Source organism: Corvus moneduloides, chromosome 8, assembly GCF_009650955.1.
Source record: "Corvus moneduloides isolate bCorMon1 chromosome 8, bCorMon1.pri, whole genome shotgun sequence".
NCBI lineage: Eukaryota > Metazoa > Chordata > Aves > Passeriformes > Corvidae > Corvus > Corvus moneduloides.
In genome coordinates this window covers 32,245,251-32,260,419 of record NC_045483.1, presented here as the reverse complement: position 1 = coordinate 32,260,419, position 15,169 = coordinate 32,245,251, and the positions used below count along the sequence as shown (strand labels likewise).

Here is a 15,169-nt window from a genome sequence, read left to right as displayed (position 1 = left end):
AGATAAAGCACAATTTATAGAGCATTTAACTTCTAAAATGATTTTATGAATTAGATGGTTGCACTTTTCTCGCTTTACAGAAAGTTCTATTGGCTAAGGACCCGAAATAACCTTTGCTCTATCTTCTTATTGCAAATGCAGTGCCATGAAATAGATTGATGTAGTAAATAGTCTGGTGGGAACAAATCTCATTAAATGTTTATAGTGTGGAAATGTATCTCGGAGCTTACCCAACAATCTAGTATCTAGATGTTTTGCAATATCATTCTTCCTTCACCAGTGCTGGCACTGTGAAAGTTATTAAAGATTTATAGGTGAGGAAACCACCAGTAAAATTAGAGCAGCTAACTCTTAAATCAGTAGATTCTCAACAATTCCTCTTAAAGGCTCCCAGTAACTACCATGTCATTTGTAAATAAACACAAAACTGCAACTTTAAAATTTAATTGCATATTAAGATCTGTGAAAAGAGCATGTGGGTGCAGCTTATCTAGTGCTTTCACTGGTCTTCCATCTTCTGAATGCAAAGAGATTTCTCACAAAATGATGCAGGTCTTGCATGCCTGAGTGTCTGTCCGCGTGTTCAGCTGCTCTGTGGTCCTTGAGTGACTGTGGCCATCCAGCTGAGCAACTACATCCGAGATGTCAAAAGGCTGTAAGTCAGTCCAGAACTTCAGGAAATACAACCAAGTTTCTGGATACTTGTGGGCCCTCTCTTTTTCCTGGATCAGAAGACCTGTGAGGGAGAAAACAGTCCTCTTAAATGCTCCCTTATGCTTGAGTCTTTAAGCTACTTAAGAGTAGCTGACTGCTGTTTAGCCTGTTAAACCCACCAGAGACTACTTGTTGTGTGTCTGGTGTCTTTTCATAGAGCCTTTCCTGCATAGATGTACTGACTATGAATAACTAATGAAATTATTTGAAGAATTTTATCTGTAGGGCAGAGTCTTAACTCATATTTTCCTTGTTATTGCCTAGGTTTTTTTATTTGGAGATGAACCAGGCCAGTGCTATTTGTCCATTTTGGTGTGAACTTTCTCCAAACTGTCTCCCAAAGGAAGACACTTCTGCTTTGGTTCAGCTGAGATTTGAAGGCAGTCATTTTTCCAGCTAAGTGGCTAATAGGCTGTGTCCTCCAGGTGTCTTAATCTTCCACAGTCAGTGAAGCTGTTTTTTCTGTAGCAACACTTCAGTATTCTACCTGCTAGGTGTGTTTTGCATTCCGATGGACACCGTATGGATAGCTTAGCGTTGAGGGGGTTACTTGAGATATAGGAGCTTGAAGAGAAGTTGCTACAGCAGTGAATAGTGACCATGTGGCACAAGTTGAACAGATGTGAGGTACCCCAGAACACCTTGGTGTTAAGGGCTGTGAGTAGGAAGGCTGAGTTTCGAATCTCAAGCACAAACTTTGTCTCAAGTCCCTTTGCCTAGCTGTTTAAGCTTTTATCTTGTGGTGTTCTGATATAACACTTCCATTTCTAGCTTAAGCTAGACAGTCCCTGAAATTGTCCTATTAAATCTAAATTGAAAATATAATTAAAATTCTCCAGCTTAGAATTAGTCTGGCACATACTGGATAACCACAGATAAGTTCTGCTTTGCCTAAATTCCACTTCAGGGTATCTGGCATAGTTTTCTTGTTTAATATTTCTTCTGAAAGCTTCACACCACCTATGGATGTGATGTAAGAGATGAAGGGGTGTATGTGGAGTGTAGGTTTGGAGATCAGGACCATATTGACACTGTTTCAGATGTTCAGTTACATTAACAGTTACTGGTTTGAATTTCTTTAAATGCTGAAGCTCAAATACTCTTACTTTCACATTTCATGAAAATACCATATTCTCCTTTTATTTTTCTTTAGAATATTTGCTTGCCACACAAATGTAATAATTCTATCAAGCCAAAAGAGTTGTCTGCTTTTGTTTACCCTACTTACTGAAAAGCAAAAGGACACTTACATCTAGGTCCTTTGAAAAAATAGTTGTTAAACAAAAGCTGCAGTTTTTATCTTTGCCCATATTCCGCCTGTTGAAAGTGGCTGGAGTGACTTTGTGCCATTGTGGATTGTATTGGACTAAAAAACAGCAGAATCAGACGGCTCATGTAATCTGATTTAACTTTCTCAGCTGTGAGCTAGCACTGTTGACTCTGAGTTAAACCCAGAGGTTCTCCTGATCTCTAAAAAGCTGAAGTTTGGAGGCATTGAACCCCTCTTTCAAACAAAGCTTCGACTCTGCTCTGAGGGTCTGAATGGCAGAGAGAACTTGGGTTTGGCTGCAGATGACCTCTATGTGTAGCCCCACTAGGGAGAATGGAATCTGCCATGGTCGAAAGTATTTTGGGTGCTTCCAGTGGGAAGGGCTAGAAGCACATCTGGGAAGCATAACGTGACTGTAGTTCCTGCAAGTAAAGAATAAAGCACCAGCTTCACTGGACTTGCTTTTCTTACCTGTACTCCTCATTTTTTCCAGAATTTGATTGTCCTGGATCCTCTTGTAGTGAAGGAAGAGAAAGTGAGGCCCTCCCTGGAGCAGCGGCTGGAGGCGATAATCAGCGGCGCGGCGCTGCTGGCCGACTCCTCGTGCACGCGGGACTCGCACCGCGAGCGCATCATCGCCGAGTGCAACGCCATCCGCCAGGCCCTGCAGGAGCTGCTGGCCGAGTACCTCCGCAACGTGAGTGCCGCGCTCGGGGGCTGCCTCACAGCCTCGGCCTAGGGGAGGGTAGGATTTCCCCGAGAATTAGCGTGCAGTTTAACCTGTGTTTCTCAACGTGCTCTTTAAAAGGTTCAAAAGGACGTTTTTCTATGGAAATCTAAGCCAAAACTAAATACAAATCCCCCAAATGAGTATGAATTGTATTATATCATGTATATGAAGTCTGTGGAAAATGCCATACCGCAGACAAAATGTACATGTTCAGGTTATTTTATGCTTGTTGTGAACTGTCACTGGTTCAGAACAGACATAATCCTTCATATCCCAGAAACAAGTGTTTCTTTGTAATGCCGCTTCCTAGATCAGAGTTTGAAAATGTAATCTCTGTTCCTGTAGAATGCAACCATTTAAATAATAATTTCTTAAAAGGTAAGTAATCTGTTAGTGTTGTTTTCAAGTAGGGTGTTCACACCAGAAGAGAAGAGCACCAATTTGCAAGTGTAAGAATGACTAAATTGCTATATTGGGAAGACAGGAGTGTTGGGTAAATCCAGAAATCTGGTTGTCTGACATGCTTGCAGGCTAATTCAGCTGTGAGTTTTTTGAAAAGGAACATAGTTGGCATTTTAAAAGTGATTGTTCTTCTATGTTTGAAAAAAGGATTTGACACTTGTTACATCTGGCAGGTAAATGTTGAAACAGTGGAGACTCAATACTGTTAATATAGGTACACAATGTTCATCTCATGCTTTTCGTCTGTAAACACTTTCTGTAGGTGTAATGCTCTTTTCTAAACATACCTCAGGATGATTCATCAAGCACATTGAGAGAGCAATTGTGTGATACAGATATTTGTTCCCTTTTTGGGAAGCTGAAATTCCTTTCTGTTCTGTAAGTCATAGCAGTTAACACAGTCTAAAGCTGTTCTAATGAGACTGTTTGCTTTGTCTTACTCTATTGTCGTTAGGATAATGTGGTATAGGGACTAAAATAATCTATGCATATCAGATCTTTTTTCATCTCACAGATACTATACATTTTGATATTTCTCTTTATTTATTGAGGGGCAGGTGGAATTTACAGATGCTTTATTCAAGTTGTGCTTTCACTCCCTATTCCAGAGAAAGGTGCTATAATATTTTTACTCAGAATGCTGTTGAATGCAGCATTAATTCTCGAACCTCTCTGGAAGTGCTTGGGTTAGATAGTGAGATTTCTTCAGCTCTGGTTATCTTGGGGTGTAAGTCTTTGGTACGCTGTTGTAGCAGATTTCTCTTGCAATATGTGTTCTAGGGTGGGTCAGGGTTTGCTATTAAGTGGCTGAAAGTTTTATAAGGGAAGGCATTCACCTTTAATGGTTGGACTCAATGACCTTGAAGGTCTTTTCCAACCTAAATGATCCTATGATTCTATCCTGTCGTAGCCAGAGCATGTGGCAGGGTGCAGATGTGGTGAACAGCATCCCATATCAGTCCAAAAGGCTGCTCTGGGTTTGTGCCAAGAACGCTTTCCTATGTATCTCTGGCATGAAACTACAAGATTTTAAGTCCAAATGATCTTAAATTCTTAGACTCTTGAAACAAAATTGTGATGATCTTTTCTATTTCAGAAATAGTCATGGGTTTAGGGGTACATAATGTACAGTAGGTGGAAAAGAATAATACATAATCCACCCCACTGACTTGAGAAAGTCAGAAAGCAACTATTGAAATATGATAGTAAGGGAAAGTGCCATATAATTTGCTGCAGAACACAGTTACTGCACAAGGTGGCAAAGACAAGGAAGAAGAAAGGAAAAAATACAAAAGATTTAAAGGTATGAGGTTACATAACAGGAGGGAATGAAAAGTTTTTAGTTTCTTTTAGAGCTCTTGACCTGCTTAGACAGTTATTACTGAATGGAAAAACTCTCACTGAGAATAGGTTATGGCTATTACTGAGACTGTGTTAAATATGTTTTTCAGTGGGAAGATTATCAGATGTCAGTTCCTTTATTTCACAGCTCTTACCCACTGAAGAAGAGATGATAGATCCAGGAAACAGTGCTGATTCATCAGTGTCTTTTTGGCTCTTCTATTAATAGTTTCAATGAGCCAGGCCTGGGAATTGAATGAGCTATAAAGATGATGACAGCCATTTGTTACCATAGCACAATCTAGGGTTGTGATTCCCTTCCTCTCCTTGGGAACACTGTTGTACTCCACAGGCAAGTGCTCTGTCTGTGGAATACTTCATGGGAATTTGTGTGTGCACCCTCCTGGCCTGTGCCCTGTGCTCTGAGTAAGGCCCAGAGCCTCTGTGCCGCAGCTTGTACATGAGAGTGGAAACTTTTCCTTGCCCACAGTCTACCCCGCTCACGCTTTGCTCCTGGCTTTGTGCTCCTGGTGTGTGGCTCCCAAGCCCAGCGTCCCTGCTGTCATTTCAGCCCTCCGCACTCCTGCTCATGAGCTGTGCTAGTCAACTGCTTGGAAAGGTTTGCTTTTTTGGAGATGGGTCTCCTATTTCTTGCTGGCACATTGGCTTGATCGCTTGCCTTAAGGCTTCTTCCTGTTTGAGTGTTGCCAGTGGGAGTTGCTGTGCTTTAGAGACACCTCACCCAGTAAGTGCCACCTCCACAGATCCTCCTCTGGCAGCTGGTTTGCCAGGAAGCTCTGGGAGCTGCACTGGTGACATCCAGGGTTGCTCTGGTGCTGATGGTGGATGTGCCCTGCCTGCTAAGTGTTGAGTTTCAACACTTGGGGTGTTGCCAAGGACTTGGGTGCCTAAATTCTGTGTAGACTCTGCGTTGTCTGTTCTTTTGAAACTAGGTCTCAGTGCTTGAACTCTACAGGAACTTAGGATTTAGCCCTAATATTTGAAATAGTATAAGGAGTATAGCTTTTGTGGTTCCTAAATTTATGTTTTAATTCTTCCTCAATTATTTACAGTGTCTAATAAGCCTTGAGGACATCAAATGAAATTAGGAGCTTGTTGGTGTCAGTAATAAATTTTCAAAAATCTTTTTTTAAAGAGTTTTCGATGCAAGCTGGGAGAAACATCTTTTCAGAAGATACTTGCTTTTATGTGAGTGTGTTTTTCACAGAAGCTTTATCACAGTGAATGGTACAATGGAAAGTGAAGCAAAATGCTTTCTACAAGAGCCTGTAAGTTCTTCTGTTGAGAGTAACTCAGACACATAGTAAATTGCAAATACATTTATAATTCTCCTGAAAGGCAGCAGGTGTTTTCTGAATTGTTTCAAAAATTCTTTGAAATTATTTCTGTACTGTTGTTATCCTTTCTGAATTTTATTCATAGACATGAATTGTTAGGGGATATATTTGCATTTTAGGATATCCAGTAACAGGAATTACTATTATGGGTTTGGATATCTTATCAATGGCAGAATCATAATGTAGTGTGGATAATAATGTAATAATGTATCCATGGGAGTAATCATTTTGTTCTAGTAATAAGCACTTGCTTTTTCCTAATGACAGGCTCTTGTCTTTTCATCCTTCACAATGAAAAGTTATTGAACACATTGGAGTGCAGCAATACAAGCTCCCTGTTGAGTTTTTTCTGAGCTTTTACTGAGTCACAATAAGGACGTTCCCTTTCCTGGGGGGTCAGAAGGGATGATGGAGCTGTGATTGAGCATGAGTGGAAGTGGCTGTTGTGAGCAGCACTAAGTGGTTGCAGGTACTGCTGTCTCTGCCTTCATTAAATAGGGTGGTGTGCCTGAACAATTATTCTCATCCTCCTCTGGCTTTCAATAGCGATCACTCCTAGATTGTTAAGGCTGGTAAAGAAAGGTCAGATACACTGATAATATGAGAGCAGCTTTCTTGAAATTGAACACTCCTTACTTTTGGAATGTTGTTTCATGATATTTAAGCTTCATTAGTTTCAGTTCATTAGTTTCTCAGCTTATTATGGCTGTTGATTGGCGATACACGTGTGTGTGTGTGTATGTGGGTCAGTGTATTTTTCTCATCACTTCTGATTTTGCTTTCTTCTTGTGTATTCCAAAAATTTCTGTTTCTTAACTGGGTTTTTATGTTATGATTCCCTAAATGTTTGGGTCAGACATGGGTAATTTAGTCTGGACGTGCCTGTGGCTCTTGTGCCACAGGTGGTGGCAGCTGCTGTGTCCTGCTGTCCCACAGCTGTGCCGTGTGTGTGGCAGGGAGCAGAGCCAAACCAGCCCTTCTCACACCAGCAGTGCTTCCATTTAAAAAGTGTGAGAAGAATGATGATACATTTTACCTTGAGGCAGATCAGGAAGTGAACGGATGTTGACCACCTTGTATGTATTTATATTACTGCTAATCAAGCCCTTGCCATCCATGTAGCCTAAGGGCAGGCCAGCTGAGCAGGAATGTCATGTGCTCTGGGACCCGGAACTGCTCAGGAGTGATGCTGCAGGGGACACGAAGTAGCTGGTGGCAGGCAGTGAAGCACCTGTACTGTGTGTAGGGCACACTTGAACCTTGCTGGGAATGCAGCTCCTGGAGCTTTATGAAACTGGCCTCCCTCAAGGCTCCCTGAAGCCTGGTGCTTCACCACAGGCTAGTGTCCACAATTTCTGGGTATGTGCCACGTTTGGATCTGAGTACATCGGCTGAAGTGCTGTGAGGATGAGACTAGGAGCTAGGATCCCTGAAAGCAGAGGGATAACTGGGACAGGGACAAGGAGTGAGCTGGACTGTGTCCTTAAGGAAAGGTGTGCAGTGCAGAGCCTTCTGTAGCCGTGAGGGAGGTCCAGCTGCGGGAAAGGGGGCACAGTGGAGAGCTGGGACTTGCGCGTTGTGTCTCTAGATTTCAAACTCTGATTGTTCACTTACTGGAACGTGAGCATTGGAAATTCAAAACCAGAAAATGGGTGGAAAACCAAGAATCTTTATTTACTGATGGTATGGTTCTGGGCCTTGCTCTTTGTCTCAGGTCTTAAATTTGATTGCTGTGGAGTGCTAATGCCTCGCTCTACCTCTGTATTGAGTACTCTTCAGCAACAGCTTAAAGGTCTGACCCACTGTCTGCATGTGGAGACTGTGATTGATAATGTTTTCTGTGGTTTTATTGCCATTCTTACTCTTGGAGAGTGGAGGGACATACAGATTCCTCAAGCATACTGATATCTCAACTTGACGTTTCTTGTACTTCATGATTTCCTGATGAAGACTTTTAACACTTTCCTGGATTGCCAGTGACACCTGAGGAGGTAAAAATAGGGGACTGTTTGACTTGTCCTTTGTGGTTATTTCCACTTTCTTTCATAAATATGTAACTTGCAAAGTTCTGCGTAGTAGCTTTCTGAAGAACTGAGCCCAAACTTGGTGGACTTGACTAACCAGGGAGTTTGAGGAAATTCCTTGTTAAGATCTTCAGGAACAGAATGACTGTTGGTTATTCATGGAAGGGGTTGAAATAACTGACTTCCTGAAATCCTTGTTTTTAAATCCTTTTTTATTTCTGAACAAATAGAAAACACTTGTATTTGTGCCTTTTTTTGTAAAAAGAGTGGATTTGAATGCTCTTACTTACTGTCCTCTTCATATTCAAACATCTTAAGAAAACTTCCAGAGAAATTTGAAATTGAAGTATGTCAAAATGTAAGCTAGAAGAGTTTTGATGTGTGGGTGGGAAATGTCACTCAGTTCTTTTCTTATTCATGGGGGTTTTTTTTATTTTTCATGGCTTTATTGAGTATTATGTTTTTCAAAAAAGGATGTATTCCAGTAAGATTGGTATGCCCATATGGCATATTATGCTGGCATTTATGCAAGAAAATATGTAGTTTTCATGATTCTGTTGTTCACATTGCCTGAGTAGTTGATTGAGTTGACTTTGAACACTCCTACAGAGGATTTTCTTCCATTTTGTATGCAGTATGTGTAATTGAAAATTATTTTTCTGAATGTTAACTTTCAGCGAACATTTTGTTTTATGGGGAAATTAGATACGAATTGTTAAGGAGGAGGATCTTAAGTGTACTTAAAAGACAGAAGTAGTCTAGTGAATTCCCCAAATAGATTTACAGCTGAAAAATAAGCTGCAGTTAAATGTACCTGATTATAGATGCTCTTACAGACTTTGCAGTAATCTGGGATCTCTGCACGTGAGCTGGAGAAGGATAATGAAATTCTCTCCTTAAGCCCTGCTTTTCATTGAATGGTTCTGAGCCGAGCTATTTCAGGATTAATCAGATCTGAACCTGAGGCTTGCACGGGAGTAATGTAGCGTGAGGAGCGACTCATGGCTCTGTGGAGGGTGATTCACTACAAGAGTCAGTAATTTGTATTTAGCATACCTGACAGCACTGGAAATTTATTGGGTTGCTGAAGACTAATTTTTTTTTTTTTTCAAGAAACCTTCAATAAGGCAGCATTTGCTCTCCCCAAGATGAAATAATCCTTGGTTATGCTAACAAACAATCATTAAAAATAAATAATGAAGTATTTGTTAACTCAACATCTACCTAGCTGTTTAGTTTACAAGAACTTTCCTATTTTTAGAGTTTATTGAAAAATTATTGTTGTTACGTAATGTTTTTCTCAACCAGTTTCCTATTTTCTGGAGGATGTTAGACTGGTCATTTTTTGAAATGTCAGGATGCAATTTCTGGGAATGTTACTGAATTCTGCTGTTTCAGATGCATTTATCTTTGTTTTTATCCTCTGGTATAATGCAGCTGATTTTTGTTGTTGAAATAAATTTCTAAATTGTATTCTGTTTCAGGTTAAAAGTTACTTATTTTTGTTTATGTAACAGTTCTAATTCAAAAGATCAATCATAATTGATAATTCAGGGAACTCTTCATAGACTCTTGGTGTTGTAGGCCCATCCAAAACCCAAACCAACCTGGCTGGAGTTGACTATGCTTTGAGCAGTGGGTTGGACTGGATGATGTCCAACACTGCTACTGTATTAAGTATGTGGAGTCTGATGCTAAACATTTGAATAAATTCCAATGTTTGGGCAATGTCCCAGATGACCCTGCCAGCTCCTTTCAATGTACAGTAAATACCATTATTTACTAATGGAAGATTAAAAGACATTCAGGTAATGATGCCAGGACAAGAAATGACATAAAATGGCAAAAGGAAAGTTTCTTTCATTTGAATAATCTCTGGTAATCTTCAGGTGGTGAAAGAAGAGTAGGTACTGTGTTAAATTCTGTGGTAATGAATCCTCTCTATAAAAAAATACCTTGTAGAAGTCATTTGGGAAGTGGTTGATTAAAAGCTCTTCCTAAGAATTTCATGACCTGGCTGTTGAGGTCTGCTGCATGGTTAAAAACAAAGGCTTTTTCCTATAGTTACTTGGATTTAGGATACTTGTATGCCACTGACCTATGAGATGCAGCAGTTCTTAATTTATAGAACCAGAAGTGACTTCTCTGATAGAAATGGAGATATCTGCATAGTTGTCAGCTGACTTTTGGACTTAATTTCTTGCGTAACTTCTCTTGATCTTTTTTTTTTTTTAAAGAATGAACAATGGAGTTTTATGTGAAATAGCTTTATGGTCATTTTTGATGAAATCAGTACTGTATCATATTGCAGAAAAATTGTAATTCTTGGTCTTAATTGTTCAGCCAGATCTTATAAGAGTGACTTAAAGGAGATCGGGAACTTAAAGATCTAAATCCCAATTCCGCATTTCCATATTCTTTCTGAAAAGAAAACCAAAACAAGGCTTAAAAAACAAAACCATATCTTTGTCTTTGATTATAAGCAGCATTTATTGGCACTTCCCTTTTAACTTTTGTTTCAGTGGATTTGTTTCCAGTTCCTGTTTGGTGTTCCTGTCTGATGTGCTACTCTTCTTTCCTTAATTAAGTAAAATAAAAAGGAAGAATATGATTTTGTATAATTGCATTTGTGACCAATCTGTATGATCAGAAGGCTGGCAAAGTAAACAATTCCCCCCTTCCCCCTCCCCCTCAAATTAATAAAAAAGATGTGCTTTAGTCCTTTCAAGATCAGCTTTTCTCAAGAACTGCTTCTCGTGGTTGTTTTCTAAGCCTGTGTTGCCAGTTGACACATTTTCTTTCTCTGAGTATGCAAAGAAAATAAAGGTCTTAAATCAGACAGCTGCAGTGCTTAGTAGAATGCATTAAATAAGTTATTCTAATTGCCATATTTACTGGAAAATCCTTGCTATCTTAGGTTATTCTAATTGTCTTTAACCATTGTTTCATTATCAGTAGCAAAAAATAAAGGACATTTATACAAAGATGGAAAGAAATGATATGTCAGCTACTTGACTAGGGGCTGTACTCAGGAATAATCTAAGATTATCTTTTCTATCAAGTAGCGATGTTTCTAATTTTTTCTAAACCCTGATATTGTACAGAAGGAATTATCAGTCTGTAAAAGAAGATAAGTGGTAAAGGAATCTCTCCCTTCATTTTCTTGAATATATTTGGCTCTCTGCAGGAGAAATGAAGAATAATAATCAATTTTTATTCCATGTAAATAAGAGAAAATAAGAAATATAATAATTACATATACCCTGGAAGCAGTTAATGGAAAACAAAAGTGGAGCCCAAGGTAAATCTCTCCTCTGGGAACTTGATTAGTGATTCTTTTCTGCTTAATATGGTAGAAGAGCACTGTATTATTAACGTGCCTTTACTGTGCACACATGGACAGTGTACACATGAGAGAGCAGATGCACATAAACCAGAGCCATTTTGGTTTTATAATGATATTTCCAGTTTACTGTTTGCAGTAATAAGGAGGTAAAATTGGTGAAGACTTTGCAAAGTTCCTGTAGCAAGTGTGAACTAAAGGAGTCCAAACAATGAATAGATAAAGGAAACATGAGCTGCTGTGTGACAGCTTGTGGCTGTGTGCTAGGGAGGTAAGGTCTTAATGGCATTTGTGATGGCAAGGAAACGGAGGTTTCATTGCTTAGCTTTCAAGTAATCAGAAAAACTTGTTTCTAATTTGAAAAACAAGAGGCCTGATAATCTTTTGGATTCCGTCTGCCACTTCCCGTATTCAACTGTGCAGCTGTACATTAAAGCAGGATGTTGAAATGAAATGCACGGGGATGTCGCAGGTGATGCTGACAGATACTGCCAGGGCTGTTAGCAGTTTCTTACCTGTGCTCTCCTGAACAGCTGGGGAACAACTGACCAGGTTGTTGAGATGAAGTATTATCCTGGATCCCAGTGGGAAACAAGGGTGCTGTTGCATATGACTGAGCATGCAAAATCTGAATAAACCCCAGGTAAGGCTGACGGGTCCTGAGGCTGTTTGGCTCCTTGTTTATTGTGGTTCCCAGAACACCTGCCTCTCTCAGCTGTAAGAATGGAATTTTGTAGAGCAAGACTGTTCAGGGACTGGTACCTCCAAGTTCTTCCCAGAAGGACCAGGAACAGCAGGTCTGAAATTTTCAGGGTCTGGTCCCAAGGCCGTTTTACAGAGCTGGCAGGGCATATGCCTGTTTTGTCAGAAGATGTGTTGTGCTTTCTCTGTTTCCATGGAAGATTCTGCTTTTGATAAACTGGCAAAATTTAATAGAAGAAAGATTCCTCTGGAGAATCTCCAGCTGTATTCCTGATTTCTGATGTTGTGCTTCAATTCTTGCTCTGTTTTCCAGTTAGTCTGTAGCATTGTCAACACCATTTTAAATGTCTCATGGAATTATAAGCACAATGTGAGCCCTCTTTTTCTCATTCCGTGTCTGGGCGAAATGTGATGTTTGGCAAAGGTCAGATATTAAAATTACTTGCTTGGCACTTACCTAGATGCAGATCTATTAAAGTACTATTACAGACCTAAATAGCTATTACAACTTAAGTAAAATAGGGAGGCTGAAAAAATGACCAGGAGGAGTGGGTTTAGATTTTTGTTTTGACTGCTAATTAAGGATGAAAGTGTTAATTTTTTTGTCCTCTAGCTTATTCTTGTAGAGAAGAGTCTGTGTATATCTGTGATACAGATCTATAGGCCAGCCTGTAAATCTGGAATCATCCGTTGCTAGCAAACAGCTGGAATAGGACGCTGTCCTCATACTCCCTGTGGCTGAGGAAGTAAATGAGGTGGAGTAAATGAGCAGGGTCCTGGGATTGCTCTGTAACATGGTGCTGCTGTGGGAGTCCTGGGGAACCACTGCTGTCTCGCTGGGAACGCCGTGCCTTCCCATCAGGCCTGTGGGGCCTGGCTGCTGCAGAGACACAGATTTTTTTAGATGGTTTCTAGGCCAGAATGTTTCTTTGCTTCTTTGCCCAAATAACAGACGTTCTGTGGCAATAACTATGCAGCAAGACACAGTCTGATCAACACCAAAGGCTTCTTTACTCAGTTAGAAGAAAGAAGTAACCTGCAAATTTAATAGTGGAGAAAAGGGTGGAAATCTGAGCATGGGAAGTAATTTAGAAGGGAATAATAGGAGGGAAAGTAAAGACTTTTTTAAGTGGGGGACAGGAACTCAAAAATACTTACCTACCTGCTTCAGGCATCATGTAAATACGTGGGAAAAATTAATGCAGTCAATAAGGCAAAGTGAATATATGCCAGAAAGAGTTCAGGATTATTTAAGAAAGGAGTTTGTGAACCATTGGCCTTGATTGTAAAAATCTGTGAGGAATGAGTGTTTCCAGGTAACAGAAAAGCTACATTTATCTTAACAGATAAATTCCTTTATCTAGGGAATTTATAGGTCAGTCCCTCTAACTTGGATAACTGTGAAAAAGCTGCAGGAAATCCTTATACATTCATTTCCTAAAACTGCTCAGGATAAGAAGGTGGTGCTGAGCCTCAAGCATGTATTTTCAAAATAGATTCTGTCAAATACATGTGGTTCTTTGAGAGAATAGCTGGCTAGGGATTAAAAGGGAAGTTGTAAACTGATGTAATGTTGTACACAGCATTGCACACTGAGAGGTTGTTTTCATAAGCAAACTAGAGAAGCACAGTAATTGTATGATGAGGGGAAATGCAGGTCACTGAAAAACTGAATTGGTATTTAATCTATTGCAGGTCGGTTTGGGATAGCTTAATGAAGTGTGATTCTGCAAGGGCTGGCCTGGGACCCACATGTATGGTGCATTTTCATTAGTAATAAATGAAATAAAAGTAAATAAATGGCTTAGGGAATGAAGAGTGGAAATAATTGAGAGCTTGAATGATGCTACCCTCGTGCAACTTCAAAAGATTTTATAGGTCGATAAAAACATTACCTCCCCCTGCCCCTTTATTTTTGTTTTTTTTTTTTTTTTAGTTTGGAGAAATGATCTGAAATCTGCAGACCTAAATAATAAGTGCAATTACCCTTGGGAAGAAGTTTACTGTATACATAAAAATGGAGGATTTGTGGCTTAGCAGTGGTACTGCTGTACAGCTCCCAATGCCATACGAAAATTAGGGATGAAATGAACTGTCAGTAAGCCTTAGCTCAGTAGGAAATTTTGGGCATCACAGCTTAAGAATAACAAGGGTTGATAAGAGGAACAAAATGAAGCAGGGATTTTATAACTTATGAAAAGTAGGAAGCAGCTGACTTAGCTGAGTCTCTGTAACTTAGGAAGAGGTGGAGAAGAGGAACATGCTGATATTTTCAGATATGGAAGAGGTTTTTATAAGGTTTATGCTGTTAAGTTATTCTCCATATCTGCTCAGAGAAAGACAAATGTAATGGGCAAAATGCAAAATCTGTGCAGTGTTGGGTAAAAAAACCCAACTGTGTAGATGTAAGCACTGGAGCTGTTCCCTTGGGAGGCCATAGAGAGTTGGTCATGCACACATTTGAGACTGGTCGGCTGCCCAGTGTCTGCCTGGGAGCTCTAGGAACATGTGGGCTGTTTCAGAGTGCTCAGGGTGCACAAAGTGACCATGAGCTCCCTCCTAGCCACACTGATTATTGGTTTACAGTTTTATTGAAGTAATATTCCCGGTCTTCATACTTCATTTTCCTACTACAAATTGCTTTTTTCCATGGATTAGTGTAGGTTTGTAACAGTGAATGCTTTTTGTATGCAGTGATCAAAACTAGACTGAAATTTGTTGGGGCTTTTAGACTTCCAGGCCATCTACAGATAATAATCTGTCCCTTCTACAATTTTGTGTTCAAGCATCTGGGGAAGGCTGGTTAATAAAAGAAACTATTAATAGTTATAGGCATACTAGGAGTTTATTTCTTCATGAGCTATTTGCATGAAAGTAGTACATTTAACAGTGATTCAGCTTATCATACCAGCAGGAATTTTTGTATCCTGACAAATTTATAACTCCATTAGAAAGATTTATCTAAATTTAATATTTTAGAGTCTACCTAACAATTTTGCATCCTATAATCTGTTCATAAACTGGAACTTAAGTACAAGAAATAGAAAATAGGAATTTTTCTGTACAAGATTAAAACTTTAGCAACCAAATTGCATTTGTGTAAGATAATATGTGAGCTGTTTCCGCATACTAACATTTTTTTCTGAAGAGAATGGATATGGATTGTAAAAGCAACCCAGCCAACCAACCAATCTCTCTGTAATTTGGTCGTATGGTGGAAATCCC

General features: G+C 39.6%; 1 protein-coding gene across 4 annotated transcripts in view; it reads left to right on the top strand.

Annotated features, from left to right (window-relative positions):
• CTNNA3 (catenin alpha 3) overlaps nt 1-15,169 on the top strand; it is a 438,358-nt gene that overhangs the window by 90,962 nt on the left and 332,227 nt on the right. For all 4 annotated transcript variants that reach the window (XR_004241502.1, XM_032115986.1, XM_032115987.1 and 1 more), the window contains exon 7: nt 2,478-2,681. Coding sequence is in view for 3 of the 4 variants with exons in the window: in XM_032115986.1 (XP_031971877.1) it covers nt 2,478-2,681 (204 nt within the window). In the remaining variant the exon portion in view is untranslated. The remainder of the gene's footprint in view (nt 1-2,477; nt 2,682-15,169) is intronic.